Here is a 26,660-nt window from a genome sequence, read left to right on the forward strand (position 1 = left end):
CGCTGGTATTGGTTGTGATCAAAAAACAGAAGACTGTGGGAAAATTATATTTTCTGGCTTTACAGACAGTTATTTGTGAATATTGTACAATCCTAAAAGAAAATGAAATTCTTTAAAGTAGTACGAAGACTAATGCAGGGAGATGTGATAAAACCTGTTTGGGAAAGAATACTTATATCAGTTGAGGGTAAGCCAAGTCATCATATGGAAATAGATAAAGAATGTCACACATCTATGGCTTGAGCAATGATACAAGATCACAGAAAACGATAACCCCCCCCGCCCCCCCAGCCTTTTCACGATATGGTACATTCAAGGTGAGGGTCATTAAATAGGAGGAGAAAGTTATATGACATGAAGCTGACTCCTAGACCTACTCAAATTGTGGCACTAAATGAATGGGAACACATGGCATATCAGAAAGAAAGGGCAAAATACCAAGGAAAATATAAAAGAGCTATAAATACTTACGCAGAGGCCAAATGGGATGCACAAAAGAAAGCTTGGAGAACTGACATAGCCGAGGGAACAAGGATGTATCCAGTCATCGAAGTAGAAGGGGAAAATAAAGTCAGATGAAAAAAAAGAGAAAAAATGCAGAAAAGGACAAAACTGATACTGCAGTTGACGATGGGGAAAGTGACCAAGATGATGAATTTTTAAATGATTTAATGATGAATCATCCTCCACCATACAGTGAATCTCAATCTGGGGGACTGATAAATATGAATTCAGATGGAATCCCATATGTACCTACTGTGCCTGTAGACTCAAATGTACATACACCTTTTTCTCCAATAGGAGGGGGTACGAGAATGGTAGTCACTTTAAATCAGATTGCTTTGAATGCCCCAGATGCTTTAACTGTCCCTATTACTATTGTCCTGTTATATCCCTTTACAAGTGTGGGGATCAGGGAAACACTGTACACACATTGGTTATTCCTACTGGGATAAATGCACCTGTTAATACACCTGCAGAATGGATACTACAAAATGAACCGCAGACTTCTATGATTCCGACTCACAAGGGACATTTTAGGTGTTTCCACTGCAACTTCTGCCTCAAATCAGACAGCAGCTGACTTGTCACAAAGGTTCCCTCTGAGAATGTTACCTTTACCCGTAGCAAATTGAAGTGTATTACCCGCAATGAATTACAATTCCCCAAGGACAGAAGTACTGATGGGATTATTTCCTTAATCTGTAATTTCATTCCTGCTGGCATCATATTTGCAGATCTCATGTTGAAGAGGGACACTTCAGGAGCTGGTAATAACATGTCCCTCTTACATTCACCATGTGAGGTAAACCGAAATACAAACAATGGAGAAGTATCTTTAAATATTTCAACAGACAAATCCGACCCCACACCACAGGAAATCGATAACTGGCTAAAAGCTTTAGATACCCCAGTCGCTAGAGAGAAACCTGGCATTAATGGAAAAAACATTCGGGTTGCAGAAAAGGAGAAAGTTTTGGATGTAGCAAGATTAATGGTGAAGTTAGAAGAAATGATTATTGGGACTCTTAGGTTATCTCATCTGAATAATTACCGAGATGAGGAGCTACTATTTGTATGCAAAGACATTACCACATGTGCCAAACAGACTCATGAAATATTAACTAAATTGGCGAAGAAATATGAAATTGATGTGCAAAAGTCAAACGCTTTACAGAGAATATACTATTTACATTTCAGCGACCAAGATTTTGCAGACATGGGACAGACAGTAATGAAATTACAGTTTAACCCTTTCCGTGCGTCGGACGGCCCCCGGCCGTCCGACGTCACGGTGGGCGTGTGCGGAGGACGGCTGGGGGCCGTCCTGACCACGCCCAGGCATAAATCACGAGCACCGCAGCGGAATTCCAGCCTCGGTCAACGGGTTAAGGAAATAATGACAGTCCTTAAAAATGGAATGAATTAAACAAATGAAAAGGCAGATGGTCAAAGAAAAAGGAAACCAAGACTATAGAATGCAGATGCCTCAATTCATGGTGGATGGAGAAGAAGAGGAAGTGCGCTTGCTTCCTATGAGAGAAGTACCCAGAGGAGGATATGTAGATGTACTTTAGAGTAGGGCTGACATTTTATCTTTCACAAATGATTACCTGAAACTGAGAGATAATCCAGTGGAATGGTACAGAAAAATTAAGAGTTTTGTGAAAATTTCAAAAGTGCTGTGGAAAGATTTGGATACCTAGTTTGAAATTGTGGTTCCAGGTGATTTGTGGATGGAATAAAAAGTTTCTGTGGATTGGCCCAAGATAGAGCCTTCGAGAAATCCTAAATCCGATGATCCATCTCCAGTGGTAATGAAGAAGTATAATCAGGTGGTTACCTTTCTGAAATCAAAAATCTCTCCTAAAGAGATCGATTGGGTCAAGATTAACAGACCAACTCAAGAAATTAAAGAGACAGTTCACGCTTACTATAAAAGAATGTTGCAGGCTTTTAAACAGTAGAGTGGAATGAAGAATGCTGCACAAAAGCAAATGGGACTATTTGTGTATAGATTTGTGCATGGATTGAGACCTAAGATTACTGCAATGATTCAGCAGCATTTAATTTGTTGGCAGAGTAAACCCATTGATGAGATCCTGCAGTATGCAAAGAACTGTGGTGATGAAACATGAGAAATGGAAGGAGAAGCTGATGGTAGTTCAAATGAAAGTTGTATGGAGAGGTCAGAAGCAGCTGATTGTTGACAGTGTGATTACTCAGCAGGGAGGATATCAACAGATCCTGATGATGCAAGGTGTTAGTGGAGTTCAGCAGCAGGGTTTCCAGTTACAAGGTACAGGTTTATCAGTTGATCCCAGAAGAGGTGTTGATGGACCGACTTTGAAGAAAACAAACCCTTGTCATGTCTGCGGCAGGTTAGGGGACTGGAGGTGCAAATGAAGATTCAATGTAAATAATGCTGAAGGTTGAGTTCCGAATGGAGGGTATGCACAGTCCCAGACAAATAATATGGTTCAGACTCAACAAACTAAAAGACAAAGAATTCAAAATTCCCATGTGCCCCAAGCTTAAACAATACAAGAACCTCAAGCCCCAATGCCAAAAAACAATATGTATGTTATGAGATACAATACAAATCAGACCTGAATTGTAAATACAAATCCCTTTGTGAATCTGGATGTAACTCAGCAGTTCTCCATGGTTCAAACATATGATTCCGGTTCGGACCTGTCACAATAACGGGGCTATAAGGGGAGGAAGACTGCATGCTTGGTGCAACTTTAGAGGTAGACCAGAGTGGTCCATATGTGGATGGTGAGCTAAATGAGAACCCTATCTCATTCCTCGTCAACACTGGTGCTACCTGCACTACTATGAGAATAGTAGAGATCCCTAACCTACCCCTCTCGGGAAAAAGAATCAAAGTGGTAGGGGTTACAAATAAGCAATAGATTAGCCCAGTTTCAAAAGCAGTACTTGTCAAAATAGGGTATTTTGAGGATCAACATTGTTTTGTGGTGTGAGATTCAAGTCCTGTGAATTTACTTGGATGAGATCTCTAATGCAAACCAAATTGTTGCATATATTGTACCCCAAATGGAATTGAGTTTCACACCTATGATGTAGGGGCCGATTCACAGAACTAATCTGAGACAAAATCCTAAACTTACTACTTTTGGTATTCACAGAAGGCATTTAATAGCAGTAAAGTTAGTATTTTGTCTTAAGTTAGGATTTTGTCTTAAGTTAGGAGTTTGTCTTAAGTTAGGATTTTGTCTTAAGTTTTGGTCTTAAGACAAAATGCTAATTTAAGACAAAATCCTAACTTAAGACAAAATACTAACATAAAACAAAATACTAACTTAAGACAAAATACTAACTTAAGACAAAATCTTAGAGGCGCAATACTTTAAATCCTGCAACACTGCTACCTCTTCCTGGAAATGACAGTGAATGAGGAAATTGAACATTATTGTCTGGATGTAACTGATTTATCTACAAAACTAAGACCTGACATACAAGATATGCCACTACCTGAATCAGATCAAGTGCTGTGTGTTGATGGTTCCTGTTAACAAGATTATGAAGGAAATCTGAAAGCTGCCTATGACATTTGGTAATTACTTTATTTAGACAATCAACTCCATTAAAGTGCAAACAAGGTCAATTAAAAAACAGGATATACAGGTCAAAGACGTGATTCTTGGTTTAAGATATGCTAAACAGATGACCCATTAAAATCATCCCCAATATAAAGTTCCAATAACTATTTCTACAATGGCAGTTTACACAATCCTAGTTGTTTCTTGTCTGTTCTGTTCATTAAAAACACCTTTAAAGCCTATCCATGACAATATGGTGTAAAACATAAACAAGATAGAACTGTGCCTGGCTGGCAAAAATAAATACTATAATGTTGAAGTCTGCTGAACAGAAACATGGATCGGGGGCTAAGCAAGTTAAGTGCTGTTCTTTGCCAGTTGCTTGGCAGCGAGGTTCAAGAAACTCGCTGTCTTATTGAGTCCTCTTCCAATAGGGTGATTACAGCTGGATGGCATGTTCTAATTTGCAAAGTTCTAAATAATGTCAGTAAACGTTTTTATCTATGTGTTAACAAGATCGGGCAAACACACAGTAAATGAAGCAACATTTTGTTGGCATATCCACAATGATGACACTCTGTGGTTGTCCACGGCTGCTTCTAGGAGGGTGCTAGGTGCTTTGATAAAAAAGATACCTAAGCGGATTAGCATTAGGTCATGTTTCTTGGACTTTGGGAAATGGGTAGACAGGTATGGCTGGGGACCCCAAAGCAGCGCAAGAAGGCATTACCACACAAGCTGCCTATGCTGTCTGTACAGTTGCAAGTGTGGATGAACCTTGATGGTTGCAATAAGTGCATTCAGTACAAGTGGCGGAGTTGGCAGCCTTGACAAGAGCATGTTGCGTCTCGGACCAGCCAAGAGTGACAATTTTCACTTATAGTACAGATTTGACATCATACATGACTTTGGGCAATTGTGCAGTGGCAGCTGGCACAGATCGGGGCTGGGGTAGGGCACGGTGGGTTGTAAAATGTTTAAAAAACGTACCTTATTGCAGCGTCTCTCGTCATCCCTACTCATCGTCCATCTGCTCTGTCAGGAAGCAGGAAGCGCACAGGCTCTCCATAGCCAATCACAACACTGCAACGCAGCGTTGTGATTGGTCTGAGTGCCATTTTTTGGTGCTCAGCCAGGGACTGGGGGATTTAGCATGTTCCCCACCCACAGCCTGGGTGGAGAACATGCAAAGTGAGCATGACATATAGGCCTGCCAAACAGTCATGCACACTGATAACAGTGCATATCACTCACCATGAGTGCCTGTTATCCCACCTGGCCCCGCCCCCAAGACCCTGGGACACAAAATAAAATAGTAATAAACCACAGTTTATTATCATTTAGTTTTCTTTTATTTTTTGCTGCTGGAAGGTGGGGTGATGCTCCTCCGCCACAGCGGAGGAGCCCCTGCTGCAATTATGGTCAGAGTGTGGGTTCATAATTTCCTCAGGTTCACCAATAAGTAATGGAGAAAGTGTGGGGAACCTTCTACAGTCCCTACAATTACCCAACCAAATTGCAGTGAGGAAATGTGTAGCCTATAGGCAAGGCACTGGCTATGTAATGGTTGGCAATCATTACACTGATGAGATTGCCAGGTACTGTGCTTTAAATGCCAGTACCATTAATGGGGATCCAATAAATGATACATCAGATGTCACAAATTGCAATATGTTGGGAGGAAGCTAAAATATTACAGGAAGAAGTTCCTGAAGCTTAGCAACAAGACTGGATAAAATTTGGATGCATCAAATGAGAGGAAGATGATGTGTGGGTTTCAACTGATGGTAGACCTATTTTACCCGATAGCCTGTTGACACCAATAGCTAGACATTATCACAGTCCGTCGCATGTAGGTAGGGATGCCAACATCCATCTTTTTAGGCAGATTTGGTTCTATCCAAGATTCAGATTGATGACAGAAACCTTGTGTCAAAGATGTGTAGTGTGTCAACAACAAAATGCAGGAAGAAAAACATCTGTTGTAATGAGTCACATATGGAGATCAGGAGGTCTTTTCAACAGGATGCAGTTAGACCTTCTGGAAATGGCAGTTTGAAATGGGCTAAGATACATTCTAGTAATTATTGTGCATTTTATTAAGATGGGTAGTGGCCTACCCGACCAGAAGGAATAACAGTCTAACTGTAGCAAAGTTGTTATTAAAAACATTGATTCCCGGGTTCGGTTTCCCAACTTCTCTTTAGTCAGACCGAGGTACTCATTTTAACAATGAGGTCCTGAAGATGTTTTTTGCAGCACTACAGGTTGAGAAGAAACTACATTGCAGTTACCACCCAGTGGCTTCTGGACTCTGAAAACCAGATTGGCAAAAGTGCGTGCATCTACATCTTTGAAGTGGACTGATACATTGCCTCTTGTATTGATAAGTCTACAAAGCACTCCAGACAGGATAACAGGATTGTCGCTTCATGGGAAGGGCTATTAGACAGCCAGCTATGCCTGCAAATGCACTCATTAATATCACACATGTTATGAAACTTGATTATTGTAAAGGATTGGCTGATGTGGTTCTGTGTCTCACCAGGTCGGGAGGCTACAGCTGCATCACAACAGGAGCGGTACCATGACCTCAGTCCTGGCAACTGGATAATGGTGAAGAAGCATGTACAAAAGTCATGCTTGGAACCTCAGTAGCGAGAGCCCTACCAGGTGAAATTGGTATCCACTACTGCCGTGAAGTGTGGAGCTCTCCTGAACTGGGTACATGCCCCCATACTCGCAGATCCCCATGTCCCCTTGATGATATAACAGCACCTGTTCCCGATGTGGCAGTTGTTACAGTGAGACAAAGGTAGCAGGTTAGTAAAGCTGTTGGGGATCAGCAAGCAGCTGGGACTGCACATTTGACCTGAGGGGTGTCTGAGAGAGTCAACTGTTGTCGGTACAGAAGGGTCACAGTCAGTAGAGTTAACTATGCATGATACAGACCCTAGTGAAGGGCTAAGTGCAATCTTAAAGTGAGTAGTACTCGAAGACCATTGGCCCAGAGAACAAGAAAGACTAAGGAAGCTACTAACATAAGGACGAGTTCCACAAATATTTCCTTAAGAGTCTGGCCATGACAGTGATGAAGATGCCCCATCAGTAAGAATATCAAAAAGAGCAAAGGTACCCAGCCAAATATAGGCATCTCCTGAATGGACATACTTGGGAGCAAATGATTGGGAGAGAGTTTTTTTTATACCTTTTGATATAACAAATTGAATCCACCTGAACCTCTTTGAGCTGAACTTTGTGGCTGAACTGAAATTTGACATTTCCTTGCCGCTAGATAGACTGACTCAAACTATCCTGGCAGTGATAAGCAGAGAATTTGAACTACACATTTATTTGTTGTTGCATTGCTTTATTTCGATATAAAAACATATCATAAAAGCATTGCATTACATTATGTCAATTTAATAAAAACATTTAAACAGTAGACAGTAAAAACCTTGAGAATCAATTTGGCAATACATGAGTATTAAAACTTACGAATCAACAGAGGCTTTACAAAGGTAAATGATTAGCCAGAACATAAAGACTCTTACAGGAAAAAAAGCACTTTACTGAATTAGTAGTTTCTTTGCAGATCTTATTCGCCAGGCCCAGCCCAAGAATTTTGCCATACAACAGGCAAAAAAGGGTCGGGCATCTGAACATAGTATGCGTAGGGCTTCCAAATGTGATCTAGTACCCAAGCACCTACATAAAGGCTTCAGCCATCTCGACCTGGGGGCCGCATACGCATGGCACTCAAACAACAAATGGGCAATAGACTCCACCCTTAGGTCGCAGAAGGGACAATATGGTATGGTTTGCAATGGTGGTTTCCAAGTGGAAGTTAACAGCCCTAACGGAAGGACTCCCACCCTAAATTTAAAGTACAATGATCTATCTCCAGGGTTCTGGATTAAGTCCAGGTAGGATTCTCTATATGGGAGCTCCTTAAATAAGAGAAACTGGACAACAGATTTACAGTGGTTCGGATTGCACCTTCTCGCATTAGCCACCCATAACCAATAAGCCTTCTTCAGCGTTTGCTTAGGGGGTGCTGTTCTGTTAACCCATGCTTCTCCTAGACCCAATTCGTAGAGAAGCCACTTAACCTCCCTGAACCAGGTTACCTTATGCCAGCCCGTTAAAGATAATAGTTCTCTTAGGGCATCGGCATAGCTGCTCAGTTCTGGAACATTCCATATCCTGGCCCACAATAAAAGGGGACGTAGCCTAGCTTGCTCACCTACTGGGCGTGTACCTGCATCAAGCAAGAGGGGGAGAGTAGGGGTACTGTGGGGTAACTTCATAAGATCTTTGTGGAAGTTATTTTCGAGGTAGGTTAAGGTGTCAACTCTCTGTACACCCCAAAGTTCCGCGCCATACAAAGCTGCACTCACCACCCTTGCCCTGTAGATGTCCAAGAGTGCCCCAATGGGTTTAAGAGTTGAGACTCGTTGTTCTTTTAGCAGAGCCCCTGCAACCCTCTTATGGGTCAGAAACACCTTTTGGTGGTGTGCCTTCCAACTCATAGTGTCGCAGAGTCGAATACCCAGGTAGTCAAACTCTTTGACTCTTTCGAGTGGGACAGAGTCCAAAGCAGGGGGGATAACAGATTTCCTGGGAGGGTTAATGACTAGGAATTTGGTCTTGCCTATATTTATGGACAGGCCCTTGCTATCGCAAAAGGCCTTGAAACTAGAAAGCAACTTTTGGATACCTGCTGGAGATTTTGAGATTAGAAGGGTGTCATCCGCAAATAGGAGCGTCGGTATTTTCCTACCGGCCAGGGAAGGTGCATCAGATGGTTGTTGAAGAAGATGCTCCACCACTCCGTTCACATATAGAGAGAACAGAGTGGGGGCAAGCACACAGCCCTGGCGGACGCCCCTATCTACAGGGATACGCGATGTTTTTTCCCCCTGGAGACCCCATCTGATCTGGGCAAAGTTGTTTTCATGTAACTTAATAAGCAAGGCCAACAAATAGGGGGGTCTGAGAGAGTCAACTGTTGTCGGTACAGAAGGGTCACAGTCAGTAGAGTTAACTATGCATGATACAGACCCTAGTGAAGGGCCAAGTGCAATCTTAAAGTGAGTAGTACTCGAAGACCATTGGCCCAGAGAACAAGAAAGACTAAGGAAGCTACTAACATAAGGACGAGTTCCACAAATATTTCCTTAAGAGTCTGGCCATGACAGTGATGAAGATGCCCCATCAGTAAGAATATCAAAAAGAGCAAAGGTACCCAGCCAAATATAGGCATCTCCTGAATGGACATACTTGGGAGCAAATGATTGGGAGAGAGTTTTTTTATACCTTTTGATATAACAAATGGAATCCACCTGAACCTCTTTGAGCTGAACTTTGTGGCTGAACTGAAATTTGACATTTCCTTGCCGCTAGATAGACTGACTCAAACTATCCTGGCAGTGATAAGCAGAGAATTTTAACTACACATTTATTAAATTGCACCTTGAACTTAGGAGGAGGCATTTGAACAGTGCTTTGCTGTGCGTGCCTAATTAAGCAAACTGCTTAAAGTACTTCTTGCTGCAAATCTACTAAAGGTAATCGGTCTGATCTTGAGATCTGATGGAGCTTGCCATTGCAACCTCTTCAAGACGTAAATGTATATATACAAGAGAAGTTGTCTTTGTTATATTGGTATTAGTTAGCTTACTTATTTTCCAGAATTTGCCTCACTATTTGCCTGCATGAAATTAAAAAATTATACAGAATTCGGAAGCTTCTACACCCGATAGTAAACATTTAACTGCTCTAGATGACCAAACACTACACTTAGATATTGCTAAAGTTGATTTTTAAATTAATGCATATAAAAACGTGTTGTATGACTATGTTGATACTACGGATGCAAGAGAATGTTATGTGTGCAAGACATTGCCTACCTCATTTGCAGAGGGTCCAAACTACCACCATATGCCCTTGGCATTTGCTGTTTCTTGGAACAGACCATTTCCAATACTATTACTCAAACTATAATTTAGTTTTCTAAGCAGTATCTGTGTTAAAAGTCCTCATCCTGCAGGTAAAGAAGCTTAAACATTGGGATATTTCTTTAGACCAACTTTGTGTTTAGATGTGGCTTATGCAAATCGACATAACTTAACTTGTGCTTTGGCAGAAGTAGAAAAGAAATGTATATATTCAGTACAAAATAGACGCAATGATAGTATTATTAAAGCTGCAAACCATTCAAAAGTACCATCAAGGGCATCACATAAAGAAGAGCATAGAAGAGCAGGAAATATGGGTGCTTTATCTTTAGATTTTCACCATAAGGGGACATGTTTAATATTCATTAGAAAATCTGTTATTAACGTGAATTTTGTAGGTTTTAAATTCATAGAAATTGAAGACGCTATTTAAGTGGAGCAGAGCCTGTATTTCCTGGAGTATAGTACATCTGTGGCAAAAAGGCCTTTTATAAATTACCTAGGGAATGGCATAGAACCTGCCTCCTGGGAATAGTTTTTCCGGAAATCTATCATGTGGGATAAATTGATGAGACTTCTAAAGAGCTGCATGAGAAAATGAAGAGAGATGTTAGGCAAGTAAAATTGTAGGAAATATTTTTTGTGTTTTAATATATTCTGTAAGAGTAATCATAAATCCTAACAAAATTGGAAAGCTTTCTACTGTAGTGGATACATTAGCTGTTAGTACATCTAAAGGATTTTCAGAAATAGATACATATATGAACTATGGTTATCCAAAATCGCCTTGCTTTAGACATGCTTCTCGCTAAAGAGGGCGGAGTCTGCCGGAAGTTAAATATTCATAAATGTTGCACCTACATACGTAAAAGAGAGCATAAACTTTAGATGAAAATGTAATATGTTACTAAAAATGTCTAACAATTGATTTTCATAAAGGTGTTGATTATGCTAAATATTCTATACATTTACTTATCAAACCAAAGCTTTTAAAAATATCGAAATATAATACTTTAAAGAATAATAAATGTGTGAAATATAGTTATGAAACATTACTCAGACAACTCACAGCTATAATGATTTATATGATGAATTCAAATGAAAGAATGTGTGACACTATTTCTCTAGCAACTTTGAAGTATACTATTGAACATGGAAAAGTTGGTGCAATTCCACCATGCTTTGAGATAGCAGTATGAAACTTTCCAAAAATGTTCCTTATGTAAGAGTGGTCTTAGATTTCCTAAAATGATATTGCTTCATGGAATGGATGACTGCACTAGAGACATTATTTACTTATTTCTAATGAATACATATTAAATCCTGTTAGACTGCTTTTATATGAAATGAACTCAACTTTCTTTTCAGGCCTACACTTTCTCATGAAATCTATGAGCAGTATATTGTTCTAGTCACTACTCATGTAACACTTTTGTTCTTCCTCATGAGACATGAAGAGACTGATACATTATGTATTAAAATTATTGATACTTCTATGAGGACCGGACATTTGCGATGAGCACACAAGAAAATCGGACAATGTATAGTCTTTTTTGTTTTAACCCTGTGTGATTAAGAATGACAGTTGTTCCCCATGACTAGCATGGGAGACTACCTACATGTTTCCACTTTTGTACTTCATAAGCGGAAGATTACCACATGGATGTTTGATGGAAATAAGGTAACACTGTGGATGTTACATCCAAACTGATGAACTATATTAATGAAATGCATTGAGGAAAAAGGTTTCTTTTTGCCTTTAGCGATGAGCCTTGTGCCTTTGCTTCTTTTCAACAGACTGGCTGGCTCTCTGGTTCTCTGGACTCGCTTCACTGATTTCAAGCTGGTTAGCCTGCTGGCTAACTCGCTAAAGACTGCTGAGAACTTATGGACTCTTTCTGCCCCTGAAAAGGCAAGAATCTCCTGCCTTGTGGACTTCTTTTGGACTTCTGGCTAAACCATATCCTAATAATGCCCTTTTATCCAGATTCCCTCTTGAGCTTGCCGATTTAGAGGCTCTTACTTGATCTAGTCATGACTAAGGCTTTGGTGCACATGCACCAAAATAGGCAATTACGATTCTATAATTGCGATTTTTAAGGATTCGCAATTATAGAATCGCAATTGCCTATGCATGTAGGAATCGCAAAAATAATTGTGATTCCTATAAATTCCATAATTGCGAGTCCCAAATTGTGAGTCGCAATTAAGGAATGGCTTCCAATTCATTCCTATGGGCCCATAGGAATGAATGGGAATTGCATGCGCAATTTGCAAGTAGTCAATAGGTACTCGCAAATTGTGCATGCAATTTCAAGGGCGCCAAAAGGACACCCTGTTGCACCCCTGAAATTTCCTTTTTACAACATGTTGCGCACCCTTATGCCCCAAGGGCATGTGTGTGTGTAACATGGGACTTTGAAAAATGCACTTTAGTGCATTTTTCAAATTTTCAAAGAAATAGCAAATTACCATCAACTTGAGATTGACGGTAATTTGCGATTTCTATTTACGAAATCGCAATTGTTTTTAGGTTAATGCATTGCATTTAAGGAATTGCAATTTGCGATTCCTTAAATGCAATTGCAATGTAAGAAATCAACATTTTTAGGATTACTTAAATGCCGATTTTTACATTTGGGATGATGCATTCCAAATACAAAAATACCAGTCGCAAAGGGGCAGATTCTGTGAATCTGCCCGTTCGCTACTGGGTTTTAGGTTGATGCATGTAGCCATATGAGTGTAGTGTTACACTAGACCTGCAATTGATTTATTTTAATTAATCAGCGAATTTCCTAACGATTGTTTGATACATTGATGACATTTACTAAAATTATAAAGTTGAATTGAAATATTTAAATGACTGAGGGGCTAGTTTATGAGCCCTTGAACCACTTTTGCGTCGCCGGTGCGTCACTTTTTGTGACACACTAGCAGGGTAAAAAATGTGTCATGTTGCGACATGTTTACAAAGTGACGCATCTAGGTAGATGCATCACTTTGTAAACCCCTGCGCCACATTATACCTGCGTCAGGTATAATGTATGCAGGGTGGGCGTTCTGACGCAAGTAAGCCACGTAGAAATGACGCAGTCAATCTATGACATTTCACTGTGTCACTTCTGGGACGCAAATGCGTCATTATCTTAAAACTGACGGAGGCACATTTAAAATGGGACTTGCCCATATGAAATGACCCATTGATGGAGTTGCGTCACTTTCGTTACACACTCCAGTAATGCGTCATTTTTGCGCCAGCAGATACATCAGAAATATTGATGTATCTGTAGCTCCTTGCAACATGATGCGTCATACTGTAAATATGACGCATCCTGCATGTCGCAAGGAGGGCGCAATGAAAAGTGATGCATCTCTGTTTTCACGCAGCGATGCGTCACTTTTCATAAATGAGGCCCTGAGTCTCTTGAGCTTCCTAACTGTTTTTTGTGCAGGGATTTTGTTAAAGATAAAGGATTCTAAATGTATAAGAGAAAGAGTCATAAATTGTTTACAGAACATCAGTTTCTATTATTATTATTCTGTATTGCAGCAGTCAACCTCTTAGTCTGTGAGATCTTGGCTCGTTTAAATTTCGTCAGGAGATTTGGACTTCTTGTCGCCATTCTGTAAAATTACAGTATGGTATTAAGAGTCATCTATTTGAACCTGAATAAAAATGTATAGGGTGGTTACTCATTCCTGGTCCTCGTTAGGTTGCCAACAATGACACCCTAGTGTCCTTCACCCCTCAGTGCGATGAGCAAGATCCATCAGTGGACCAAAGTGAAGGGAAGCAAATAAATAGATGAACATAATTTGTTGTGTTTTCTTTGGGCCCAGTGCAATGATAGAGAGAAAACGCTGCAAAAATAACAACAAAATCTCAGTCTTGTTAACATCCTGTTCCCAGAATAGGTTCACAGTTTGCATCAGACTGTTTACACTCCTGTGATTTTAGTTTCAGGTGGTGGTGCTGGAATGTCAGTGGGTTTTAATGCAACTGCCATGAAAATGCCTGGCCCTTCTGAAGCTACAGGCTCTTGCCCACAGAATGTGGTGGCTACCCAGTTCTTTGGCAAACAAACAATATGATGTCCAAAGAAACAGGATACCATATACAAGAGTCCTACTAGCCATGAGGATAATCTACTACGGGTAACAGCTGGTTTCAGTTCAGTACAAATCAGAACACCCACTTCATGGCATAAAAGTTTAGGAAACTGTGCATTGTGAATCATCAGTCCCAGTCAAAACATTCTGATGGTGAGGATGGACATGGGCACACCAACGATCGGCCACTGATCCACAAGTGACAAAGATAGAGACAATGTATCTTGGAGTAGAGAGTAGACTTGGGGTTACAATGTGACTATCTCCAGAACTGCTTATGATAAGATCTTGCCAATGGTTCGGAACTCAGGTTAACCTCTGCTTGCTGCTTCTCCCCGTCCCCAGGCCAGTGATTGAGGTCACTGTAATCATCAAGACCTATCGAGGCATTAAAAATTTGCATGGGGCACAAAAGTGCAATGAACGAGAGGAGGTTTATGAAAAAAGTGAGTTCACCTTTACATCTGCAATGGATAACTAACTGCCCTCCTGTGACCTGATGGTGCTGCATAGCCCAGATGATGATGTTAGATAAGTTCCTGAACAGCTAGGCTGAGAGACCTCATGTCTGGAGCAGACCTCTAGCTTCACTGAAAGGCAGTTTTTCCTATAAAATGAAATAAAGTGTTTTCTCCAGAGGAAGGGATTACCCACTCCTCACAGTATGGCCTCAGCAGGATGTCTGTGGAGATCTAGGTCCAATCATATTCCAAAGTGGAAGGGAGATAGCAGGTATCAGAATCATGTCCATGAACACGGCCCGCTCGGTTGCACTTGTATGCAGCTCTGTCCTTGGATGTTGAGAATTCTTGGAACAAGGTATTAGTCAAGGAGACCAGTGTTTATGGTCAACTCTCAGAAATAGGATCTTCAATAACCTTTGTATCTTGCACACTCGTGCAATCCCACAGAGGCATGATCATTATGTTATCAGGGTATTCAGGAATCTTGTTCACAAGTATCTTTTCCTGGGCTGGGTTTAGTTTTGGATATGCAATTTAAAGGTCAAAATATCCTGAAGTAGAGGAGGCATATACTGGTGCCTGAAGAGTAGCTCGTTGGGCATTATACGAGGACTGTGCTGGAACACATGTACGGAGGAGTGAAGCTGTTAAAAAGGATCAAGCATACCTTGATAGTTGTCTTTGTGCCAGTACCAGCCTGATTGAGACCTGATTCTCTTTTGTCACGCGGTCAAATTGTAGACCATGGCGTAGATGCCTATTTGTGCCCAGGAGGTTTTACAAGTTCTTCCTTATACCCATGTCCTGATGAGGCCCGAATTAAAGGGCTGAAACGCGTCGACAGCTGAAGAATGGAGGAATCCACATATTTAAAAATATTGTGTTAGAAATGGATGTACACACTACTAAAAGGGTTCAGAGTTGTAGCTGGTACCTCAAGTGTATAAGAGGATTACCTCACAATGGAGTACTGTTAATCAGAAAGCAAACACTTTATTGTAAAATTGGGGGGTAGGAAACAATTTTTGTCTTTCTGTGATGATTTATGTAATTGTATGTATTTTTTTTATGTTGACTTAATGGAGAACAATTAAAAAGAAATTAATAATTGTTCCAACCTGGAATAAACAGTGGCATGTGGCTCTTTGAGATGTAGATACATGTGATGGGACTATGTACCATGAAATAGGAGTAATTTGATGTACCCTATGACTACTTTAAATGTATCCATTCCTCCACATCACTTGTTGTATAGTATGATATTTGCTTGCCAAGATGGTGGAGGGGTATCTGGGCAAACTCCATTGTTTTTATTCTGTTATTGCAAAATCAGATACAAACTGAGCAAACTTCTGGAGAGACTAACCAAAAGCTTCATGCTAGAAGTCAGGGGGAGGAATGAGATAATGCACTCAGGCGAGATTGGTAAAATGGATTGCTTCATGAATTACACCCTCTGAGAGATCGGTTTTAGAGGGAGCTGGTGGAGAGATATCATGCCCCCAAAGCGAGAGTTGAAATAAATGGGAGAATGTCACAATGGATTCCTAGAGGATGGGGCACAAGACAGGGCTGTCCCCTCTCCTTTTTGCTATCACTCGCCCAGAGAATGTGTAATAATCTGTACTCCGCGGGGTATGCTTTGCCAGCGCTTTGACAGCAGTCAAGCTAAAAATGTTTGTGGACTTCATATTGTTCTCTAACCAAATTGCTACCACCTCTCATAAAAGGACTGGACAAGTTCCAAAAAGAGTCTCGCTTCAACTTAAATTGGTCGAAACCTAATGCTGAAGTGATGTGGATGTGACGCTGAAGTGATGCTGCCACTTCAAACTGTAGGGCCCTTATGATGGTCAAATACAACGATTCGATACCTGGGCCTAGAACTAGGGCGAATCAAGGCAATTACTGAAAGACGCAAACCTTTGTGGACTGAAGGACTCTATAAAAACAAAACTCAATAGTTGGTGAAACAAACCCCTTTCCTTGCTAGGGCAGGAAGCAGCCCTCAAAATGACCCAACTCCCTAAAATGTTATATATTTTCTAAACACTCCCCGTCGGTATCCTGAAAGATTATATAGAAAACCCCAACTCAAAAGTATGAACTTTCCATTGCAAAATAAAAACAATGAAGGGTTAGTCAATGGCGATGCATGTTGGGCATTAAATACAGTGGTATAGGGTAACCCAATGTTCTTAAATATTACTATGCAGCACACATTTGCTTCTCCCTGGATAATAAAGCTGGTGTATGCTTGTCCATACCCTAAGCGGAGACTACCCCTACGAGGTACTACGGACAGAGGTTGTTGAACACTGAAGAGTGTTTTCTGAAGGATGGCAATGAAAACCGTTTGACCAAATGAAAGATGAATCCATGTTCCAGGAACCTGACCACTTTAGGTATTTCCAGGTGCTACACTGGGTCCTTTATCCACATGTTAGAAAGGCAGTGACAAGAAACTTCACGCCATTTGAAAAATACCTCCTTTACCATGATAGTGACAAGAGAGGGATTTCTAGTATATACAAGTTATTAAACAAATTATTCCTAGTTGAAAGACACTTCTTCCAAAATGCGTGGGAATAAGAGCTTGCTACCAAGATAGATGACGACCAATGGGAGAATATAATAACAGGGGTTTCCCAATGCCGGCCACATTTACATTAAAGAAACTCTCCTGAAAATACCATACTGATTGTGCTATAGCCCTATTTTCTAAACACTCCCCGTCGGTATCCTGAAAGATTATATAGAAAACCCCAACTCAAAAGTATGAACTTTCCATTGCAAAATAAAAACAATGAAGGGTTAGTCAATGGCGATGCATGTTGGGCATTAAATACAGTGGTATAGGGTAACCCAATGTTCTTAAATATTACTATGCAGCACACATTTGCTTCTCCCTGGATAATAAAGCTGGTGTATGCTTGTCCATACCCTAAGCGGAGACTACCCCTACGAGGTACTACGGACAGAGGTTGTTGAACACTGAAGAGTGTTTTCTGAAGGATGGCAATGAAAACCGTTTGACTAAATGAAAGATGAATCCATGTTCCAGGAACCTGACCACTTTAGGTATTTCCAGGTGCTACACTGGGTCCTTTATCCACATGGTAGAAAGGCAGTGACAAGAAACTTCACGCCATTTGAAAAATACCTCCTTTACCATGATAGTGACAAGAGAGGGATTTCTAGTATATACAAGTTATTAAACAAATTATTCCTAGTTGAAAGACACTTCTTCCAAAATGCGTGGGAATAAGAGCTTGCTACCAAGATAGATGACGACCAATGGGAGAATATAATAACAGGGGTTTCCCAATGCCGGCCACATTTACATTAAAGAAACTCTCCTGAAAATACTATACTGATTGTGCTATAGCCCTATCAAAATTGAATGTCATGGGATACTCCCACGGTACTCAATGCTGGAGGCAATGAGGGGGACTGGGCTCTTTCACTCATGTGCTTGGGTCCTGTCTGAAGCTTTAGCTCTTCTGAAAGTCCGTTCTCAAAACACCTGCAGAGGTTACGGGGTCCCAGCTACCAGATTGCTCAGAGGTCATCCTGCTTGGATCCCCCTTTGAAGAAATGTACCCGGTGTATGGAGTGAAAAGTAAAATTATCTTCCACCTACTACTAGCAGCAAAGCAGTGCATTCTGTCCCTTTGGGTTCAACCTGAGTCCTGAGTGGTGGCTGGGTTGGTGGTTTCTGGCAATGGAGAAAATAATTTGAAAACTGCTCAGTGAAATGAACAGAAGTGTAGGAAACAATGGGGGGTGCTCTTAAATCATTTCCCAAGTGACTTTTGAGAACTACAAAGTCAGTGATGGCTGTCGCCCTACAGATTGTAGAAGAATCCCAGCTGCCACTTGACAGTTCTCTGACTTGTAATCAATGTGCTTGCACTTAACCCGGAGATATGAATTAGTTGGATGAAAGGATGTTCTGGTGTGGGTAGGGAGACTGATTGGGAGGGGACACTTAGGGAAGCTGTTTACTGTTCATGGTTTTAACATTGATGAAATACAATAAAATGTATTCAAACTAGAATGTGTTAAAATGGCGACTTTGGCGTGTATGATATTTGAAGGCACAATGAAGCATGATTAGTTTGTGGGTGTAAAGAGTTGTTGCTTTCATGAGTTCAAATAAGTATGTGATGGCATTCGAAGAGGCCACGAAAGAACTCATATTCCAAACTAAATATGCAACTGAGGTCTCACTGTGAGCCTGGTAAGCTTGAGTCAGGCGCGGCGAGGTGCCAAGAACGATCTACAGTTCCAGGTTATGCTGAAGAGAGGCCATCTTGATGTTTTGTATTGATAAAGAATGCAGTACACAATCTTGGATATCTTGACTGTTGTGACTTTAAACAGGCTGGCTTTTTATCATTAAGGGGCGCCGAGTCGGTGTTAATGGCTATGCTAGATGATATGCCTTTGATTCAAGATGTGAGAGACAGTACAACCATGGTATTTTTGGAGCTATCTGCATGATTTAATATCATCAACCAGGCCACTGTCATCACTCCGACTGATTTTCTGGGATCAATGGTATTAGCCTGCAATGGCTGTGTTTGTTCCTTGATTACCTTCCCTGTTTGTTCAACCATCACCCGTTCATAACAAATTTCCATTCCTTCCTCAGATCTCCATTTTCTTTGAGCCAACACCTTCATGTCCCTTAGACTAGATCATGGAAGCATGCTGTGCCTGGGTTCAACTGCCTACTTCCTGCTTCCTGGATAAGGTGCAGCAGGTTCAAAATCTTGTGGTCAGGCTTGTCTGTAGTTTAAGGATATGTTACCACATCCCTGAAGGCAAAAAAGTCTTACAACAAATTGTTTTTTGTTTGCTGTGAATTGCTCACTGCAGTTTATATCACTCTGTCCACTGTTATTACAACAGAGACTTCACACTTAACTTTCAAAGAGGACCCTCTGTTTTCATTCTAAACTTTTGATGCCCATATCAGCAAGATCAGACTTGCTTAATATGATGGTCCCACCATTTCCAACACTAATTCAAAACTATAAAATGCTTAACCGCTCCACATCTATTTTATCCATGACAATCTTCTATTCCAATGTATATGTTATAATAAAAACATGGATTCATTTGGGTAAGCCTGCCAGCAAGCAGTAAATTCAAGCCCCAAGAAGCTTTGTAATGAATATGAGATGAGACGGTCTACCATAAGATCTTGGTCGACCGTGTTGAAAAAATGGGCATCCAGCTGGGGGCTAAAGATCTGTTGGCCTCATTTCTGCCTGGGAGGACGCAGATGGTTACCCTAGGATCTTTCCAATTAGCTCAGTTGTCTCTGCCGTGTGGGGTTCCTCAAGGCTCATCCCTAAGTCCGACACTGTTTAATATCTATGTGTCGGACCTGGCTAAACTCATTAAAGCCCATGGGATGAGCCTAACCTCAGTTGGTTTTGGCCATAAATAGTGATGGAGACAAGGTGGCAGAACGTTTTCAAGGAGGTATGCTAGCAATTGGAGAGTGGATGGCCTCCAATTGTCTTAAGCTAAACTCTGAGAAGACGGAGGTGGTCATCTTTGGACCTCTCACACCAGGTTGGTCTCCAGCGTGGTGGCCCGCATCTTTCGGGGCTCCTCCTAAGCCGGTTTCCAGGGTGAGGAACCTGGGAGTGACATTTGATGAAGGCCTTAATTTTATGGCCCATGCCAAGAAAACAGCAGCTACAGCTTGTCATAAACTTAAATTGGTAAGGAAAATTATTCCTTTTCTACCTGACACAGCTGGAAAAACCCTGGTGTGCGCACTAGTTCTATCTTCCCTGGACTACTGTAATGGCCTATTTGTGAATGCTCAGATTCGTGTGACCAACAAAATGCAAACCATACAGAACGCGGCGGCCAGACTCCTTTCTGGAACACCTAGATTCAAATCCATTTCAGACACAATAAGGAATTACCACTGGCTGCCGATTCGTAATCGAATCAAGTTCAAGACTTTATGTATAGTTTATAAAGCATTACATAATCAAGGTTTCTCAGGGACCAATTAATTCCCTACACCCCCTCCAGACAACTTCGTTCCACCACTTTGAATCAACTAGTGGTGCCGCGCACAAAAACAGTTTCCTGGGGTAATCGTCGATTTGTGGTTTCTGCTCCTAGGCTGTGAAACACTCTTCCACAGTCTATTAGGACCAGTCCTTCACTCCTGCTTTTTCGCAAGCGGTTAAAGACTTGGCTTTTTAACCAATAAATTTACAGCGATACTTTCTGGAGATCAAAGTTAGTTTAGCGCCGAGACGCCTACGGGTATTCGTTCGCGCTTAACAAATAGCAATAATAAATAAATAAATAAATAAATAAAAGATGAGATAAGATGAGAACCCACCAGTGTACTCTTAAGCCAACCTATTATGTCACTTGAATTTACCCTTCTCAGAGATGCATACTTAAAATGTAAAAAGTACAAAAGCCGAAGTTTTTTGCAATTCTGTACTTTAAAAATATAAGCTATTATCAAAACATAATTCTGTGTTGCAAACAAGACATTTATCTTAAATATAGTACTTTATCTTTTTTGTTTTAAATGTCAAATGTTTAGGCACATCTATTTCTCTTAATATATGAATGACCTAAAAAGCAAATTGCTAATTCCAGCTACAGTTTATCTAACATCCATAAATGATGCTCCTAGGAAGACCTCCTTTATCGTGGTAAATAATAGTTTCCTAGCAGATTACTCAATACAGAGTGTTTACAGTACGGAAACCTGAAACAATCACATTCTTGTTTTTCATTTACAATAATATGGCCTTAAACTCACTGCTAACAATAAATTGACCAATGTCATCTAGCTACTCCTGACCTAGGGATTAACTAGACGTCTGCAGTGCCAGGTTAACGAACACTTCACGTTCATTATTTAAATGCTCATCGGAAGTATGTGGCATACCATAACTTCAAGCAGATTGGTTTGAGTGGTTTACATATTAATGGAGTATATTGGGCATTAGAAAAAGAGGAAGTGCTACAATACTCCATATTCTATAGTTGTAAAGAGGAGATTTTACCTACTTCATGGACCTTTCATTTAACATCAGCATATTTACTCTGATTTTTGCAATTGTCAACTTTGCACAGGGAGCCACCTTGACTAGGGATGTAATGTCTTTCATCTGGGGGTTTGACTATGTTATACCATTTAATAGAAAACGACTATTCAAGTCTAGAACAACTGCCTGCTGACAGAATTATCTTACAATATTTCTGTATTTTGTGTAGACTGCTTTATTTTACTATTTTGCATTGTCAGAAGCTCAGTCAGGTGCCATGAGTTTCTGGCTCTCTCTACATGGAAAGTCTAGGCAAAGTGATACCTGCTTGCAGAATTAGTTATTTCCATCAGAACAACCGTAAATAGTTACCTTGGTTCCTCATGAACTTGTTCTTCAATATATACAATATAAAAGCAACTGGATTGAGACTCAATTGACAACCACTGTATCCTCAAACTACCCTTTAATGCAGAAACGTAATCCTGCATTGTTACGAGTGCTGCTTACACAAACAAAACAAAGTTCCCTTTCCAATATGATGTACAACCATTGTCGAAATCTTCATTCTGACAAACATGAGTACGGAAAACTTCATCAACCAAAGCATAGACATCTTTAGACAGAGGCAACTCAAAGCACTCACCCCATCCACTGTCTCCCAATTAAACAATACTGCCACTTCCATTTAAAGTTGGCAAACAAGAGTCTCTCTGGCTATGCAACAAAATCCATCCAAATGGCAACATTCTTCCACACTCCATGAAAACCCCTGTCTTCAGAATACCAGACCATAGTAATTGCAAAGATCCTCCCTTTAAGCTAAATCATTTCATATCACAAAGTATGCAGTCTGGAACCTGACCCACAGACTCGGAGCTATCCCAAAGCTATTGCCATTCTCCAAAGCACTGACAATTGGATGCTCATGAATGTTGACAGCAGAATGTACAAACCAATCCCAGCCCCCTGTGTGCCAAACATCTCAAGAAGTCACTTGCCCTTTGTTCCTGACTGTTGCTACAAGATTACAAAAGGCCACTGCAAGACTGATACATTTTATATCCATATGTTATAAACGCTTGTTACTTAATCAGACAAGCAAGGAGAACCCACTGGAGTATCACTGATGAGCCCAATGCTCCCAAATCTTTAAAAACATTAGCTTCTCTTTATATTGCAAATTAGGCAAACATTTGAAGGATTATTTGATCACAAATTGCCAAAGGTGCAAATTCTGCAGATGCACATTCTTTAGGTTATTGTGATAGCAAATAAAGTTGAATATAAACATCAGATAAAAAGGCATTACTTCTAAAGACAGTACAGTTGATACAATAGATTAACATGATTGACTCAATTCACTAAATTTGAAACGGACCCCAAACTTTAAATGATCCGAACTCTTATAAGCAGCTTATTTTGCTTCATTCAATAAAGCTTGTCTTCAAAATAGTTTTCAAATGGCAGAGAATCCATTTCAATATACATCTATTGAATTATACACTAACTGATCGATAGTGAAATATCAGCTTATTCCAAATTGTATCATTCATCACCTTGGCTGGACCTGCATTATTGTTTTAATCAGTTTATTTGGAACCCGAGAATATTCTATCGTTCTTCTAACATTTTATCTTAGGAACTGCACTTTTAGAGAATTGTTGGTGTTTCTAATCAAACGTAATGTTCCATCTAGTAAATATTACTATTCTATGCATTTTAAGAAAATGTTCAAATTCATATACTGAAACTGCCACAAGCAATTTCAGGACCACCTTAAAGCTTCGCTGCCCACATCATTGATGACTTTACTAAAGAAACTGGTTATTTTGGGGCATCATGTGCATGATAAAAATGATCTTCAACTCAATAGGATTCAGTAACAAATGTTATATTATTTTCACTGAAAATGCAATCCCAGAGTTTTAGGTATTTTTAAAATTATTTTATGGAGCACAGACTTGTTGGCCTCCTCTGTACCAATTACCTTAATCTATGTATTAGTGTATGTCTCGTTAAATTATCAACATATATGTATCATTATCCTATGGGTCCCACAGGGCCATAACTTGTCTGATAGGACCTTTTCCATAGTTTCAGGAACAAAGCAAGTTCCTTCCTTGATCTTGCTGACCATTCTGCCCTGCCTAGTTAATTAAAAATATCATTAATGGAAACCAAAGAACAGTTCAATTAAAATCTCATGACCTTCCTTGTCCCTATTTCAGAAAGAATTCCGAATTCCGATTTCGATTTAGCCTAATGAACCCCTTATCTTGACCTCCCTTTGTTGTCCCTGGCCATCTATGTTAATTATTTCATAATAAAAAATCACCTTCTATCCTATTCCTTGGTTTGACCTTGGGAAAGAGGGATATAGCTAAGCCATGGAGGCAGACCACGCCCCTTCCTTGGCAGCGTGCCGATTACATGGCGCTTGAGGTTATGATGTACGAGGCGAGGGGATGCCCCCAGAAACATCCCAGCAGACTATAGGGATATTGCTCAGGAGCCTGTCCGTTCAGTTAACTCTTTTGTTCAAGAAAAGCTTCGATCCAATTGGAATGATAGATGTGGATAAAGGGAGCAGCCTTGAACTTTTGTTCATTGAAAATTCTGGTACCGGCTGTTGGGTGATGAGATGGGGTGAAGCAACTTTCTTTGTGTGTTTTATGTTACTGTTTATGATCATTTGCTATGCTTTATTTTTCTTGTATTCACCGGCCTAAGGGGCCATGTTATCTCAGCAAAATCTAATAAAACTTTTTATGGAAAAAAAATCACCTTCTACAATCGCCTTTCTCCACGTCAGTAGCTCACTCACCACCATCGCTATCTGGTCCCTCCACTCTCTCTTTATTTTTTGTCATTTCTCTTAACACCCACTCTCGCTTCTCTATTTTTTCAGCTAACGTAACACTAGCTGTGCAGCTGGCCCACCATACATACCATCTCGATTCTTCATGGTTGTCCTCTACTCTTACCACACCTCGTCAGTCTATTTAAACTACACTTAGCCTCTGAAATGTTTCCTTATATTTACATTTGCTGTCACCCTCCCTGTGCTTAGAAAGCTCAGGATTCTTCTACCCAGTCTCAATTTACATGAGAAAATAAGTTATATGAGAAAATTGAAATACCCACACACAAAATAATGTCCAAAGATAATGAAGCTTTGAGAAAATGCAACCTCTAGTGTGAAGTAGGTATGTTTCAACAATGTGGAAAAGCATAACAATGAAATAAACCATATGTAAATCCATATTACCTTGTTAGGTGAAATTCCTGAAATTTCACCGTGACACCACTTTGCAAAATTATTCACCATGTGCAGCAAAAATGTACCACACACACTCCATTTGTAGTAAAAATATGGAGCAAGAGAGGAGGTAGTGTAACACATTTGGCAATTCATATCATTTCATATCTTGCCCTTAGCATAGAGTGTGGTCAATGTAAGTATTGGAGGTACAGTCACTCCCCAGAAGGTAATCAGTAAGCAGGTTTCTGAACAGTTTACAGATACATAAATGATACCCATTATGGGATAATGTTGCTGTTGGTCGAAAGGGTTACAGAAGGAAGGAGTGGGAGTGGGAGCAGAAGCTAGACTAAGAAACCAAAGTTGCACACATCTTTTCCATTTTTCTCGCATATTCATATCACTGATGACCAAAGTGGCCACTTTATCGAAAAATGAACAAGAGCCTTTTAAATGTAGCCAGTTTGGAGAAGTCACTGTTAGTTCAGCCTTGACTCACCAAAGAGTGGCAGCCGGGGTTTGGACGGATCAGCAGTGGTCACCGGCACTCCTTCCGGAATGTGGTGCTGGAGTGGAGCAAGCTTCATCCCTTTGTCCTTGCCCGAGGATGAGGAGGAGGAGGAGCGTTCGGTGTGCTTGGTGGTTACTGCAGGTGGCACCTCTGGGGGCTCCCCGCCTGCCCGGGAGAATCCACGCAAAGACAAGGTCTCGGGGTCCCCGAGTCGAGACAGGGAGTGCTGGATGGCAGGTAAGCGGGGCAGGCCCGAGCCTGGAGTTTGGGGGAGCTGCTGAGGCATCTCCAACAGCCGTCTGACCCTTTCCTGCTGGAGAAACCAAGAGAAGGGGAAAGTAAGCACAAGCATTTCCCAGTGCAACACACCAGAAAACAGGCCAAGAAATCATGACTTTCAGTCTGTCAAAGGTATGATGACACAAAGCAATGAAGGTCCAGCTGGAAATTTCCATTGGACTGGATAATTCTTTTGAACCATCACCTGCCACTTTAAAAAGCTGGACAATGATTGGCTATGCTGGAAAGTGACGCTCCATTGAGGGCCCAAGCAGCGTCAGATCCTCTAAGTGATTTCACCCAATAGCTGTGGAAACTCCAACCCAATTCACACCTATCACGTCTTGCACTTTAAGTAACAGAGCATTCATGTATTTGCACTTTCAGGCATTGATATGTGATACACAGTATATAGTAAATATGAAGTAAAATATAAAATAAGAAAATGATTGACTATGAAATAATAAGTGGGCATCAAAGAGTAAGATGAGATGTTCTCTAGCTGCAGCTAAAAAATGTAAAATATATTAATACACATATAGAGGAATAGTCTTTGTATTTAGTAACTAGGAGGTGAGTCACTAAAAATCAATAACTCCAAAGAGGCGTAGATATATGCCTATCGTTTGCACAGATCTACTTATTTTTTATGATTGAAAAAAATACAGATGTGTACATTTGCAGAATGTCTCATATGCTATCACCCTCGGAGACCAATTGAGCTCTCAACCCCAGGAGTCACTTATGACAGCAGAAGCGTCCGCCCGTCCGTCAGACGTTTTGCTGCCGGAAGTGCAATCAGCAAATGAAAACATCAGAGAAATCAGAATCACAGACCCAGAGACCGATGTGCAAAGGTCTTTTGCAGTAACAAAGTCTGGGATTTCACAGGGTTTGTGATCGCAAAATACATTATTACAATGTATAAATGGCCTTTGATGCGTAGGTAAAA

At 40.6% G+C, this 26,660-nt stretch overlaps 1 protein-coding gene across 1 annotated transcript in view; it reads right to left on the reverse strand.

Annotated features, from left to right (window-relative positions):
- Positions 1–25,715, reverse strand: part of LOC144821250 (EF-hand calcium-binding domain-containing protein 6-like) — a 403,952-nt gene extending 378,237 nt beyond the window's left edge. The window contains exon 1 of the mRNA XM_078678029.1: positions 25,418–25,715. Within this exon, the coding sequence (XP_078534155.1) occupies positions 25,418–25,715 (298 nt within the window). The remainder of the gene's footprint in view (positions 1–25,417) is intronic.
- Between the last annotated feature and the right edge of the window lie 945 nt (positions 25,716–26,660).

Source organism: Lissotriton helveticus, chromosome 2_2, assembly GCF_964261635.1.
Source record: "Lissotriton helveticus chromosome 2_2, aLisHel1.1, whole genome shotgun sequence".
Classification (NCBI taxonomy): domain Eukaryota; kingdom Metazoa; phylum Chordata; class Amphibia; order Caudata; family Salamandridae; genus Lissotriton; species Lissotriton helveticus.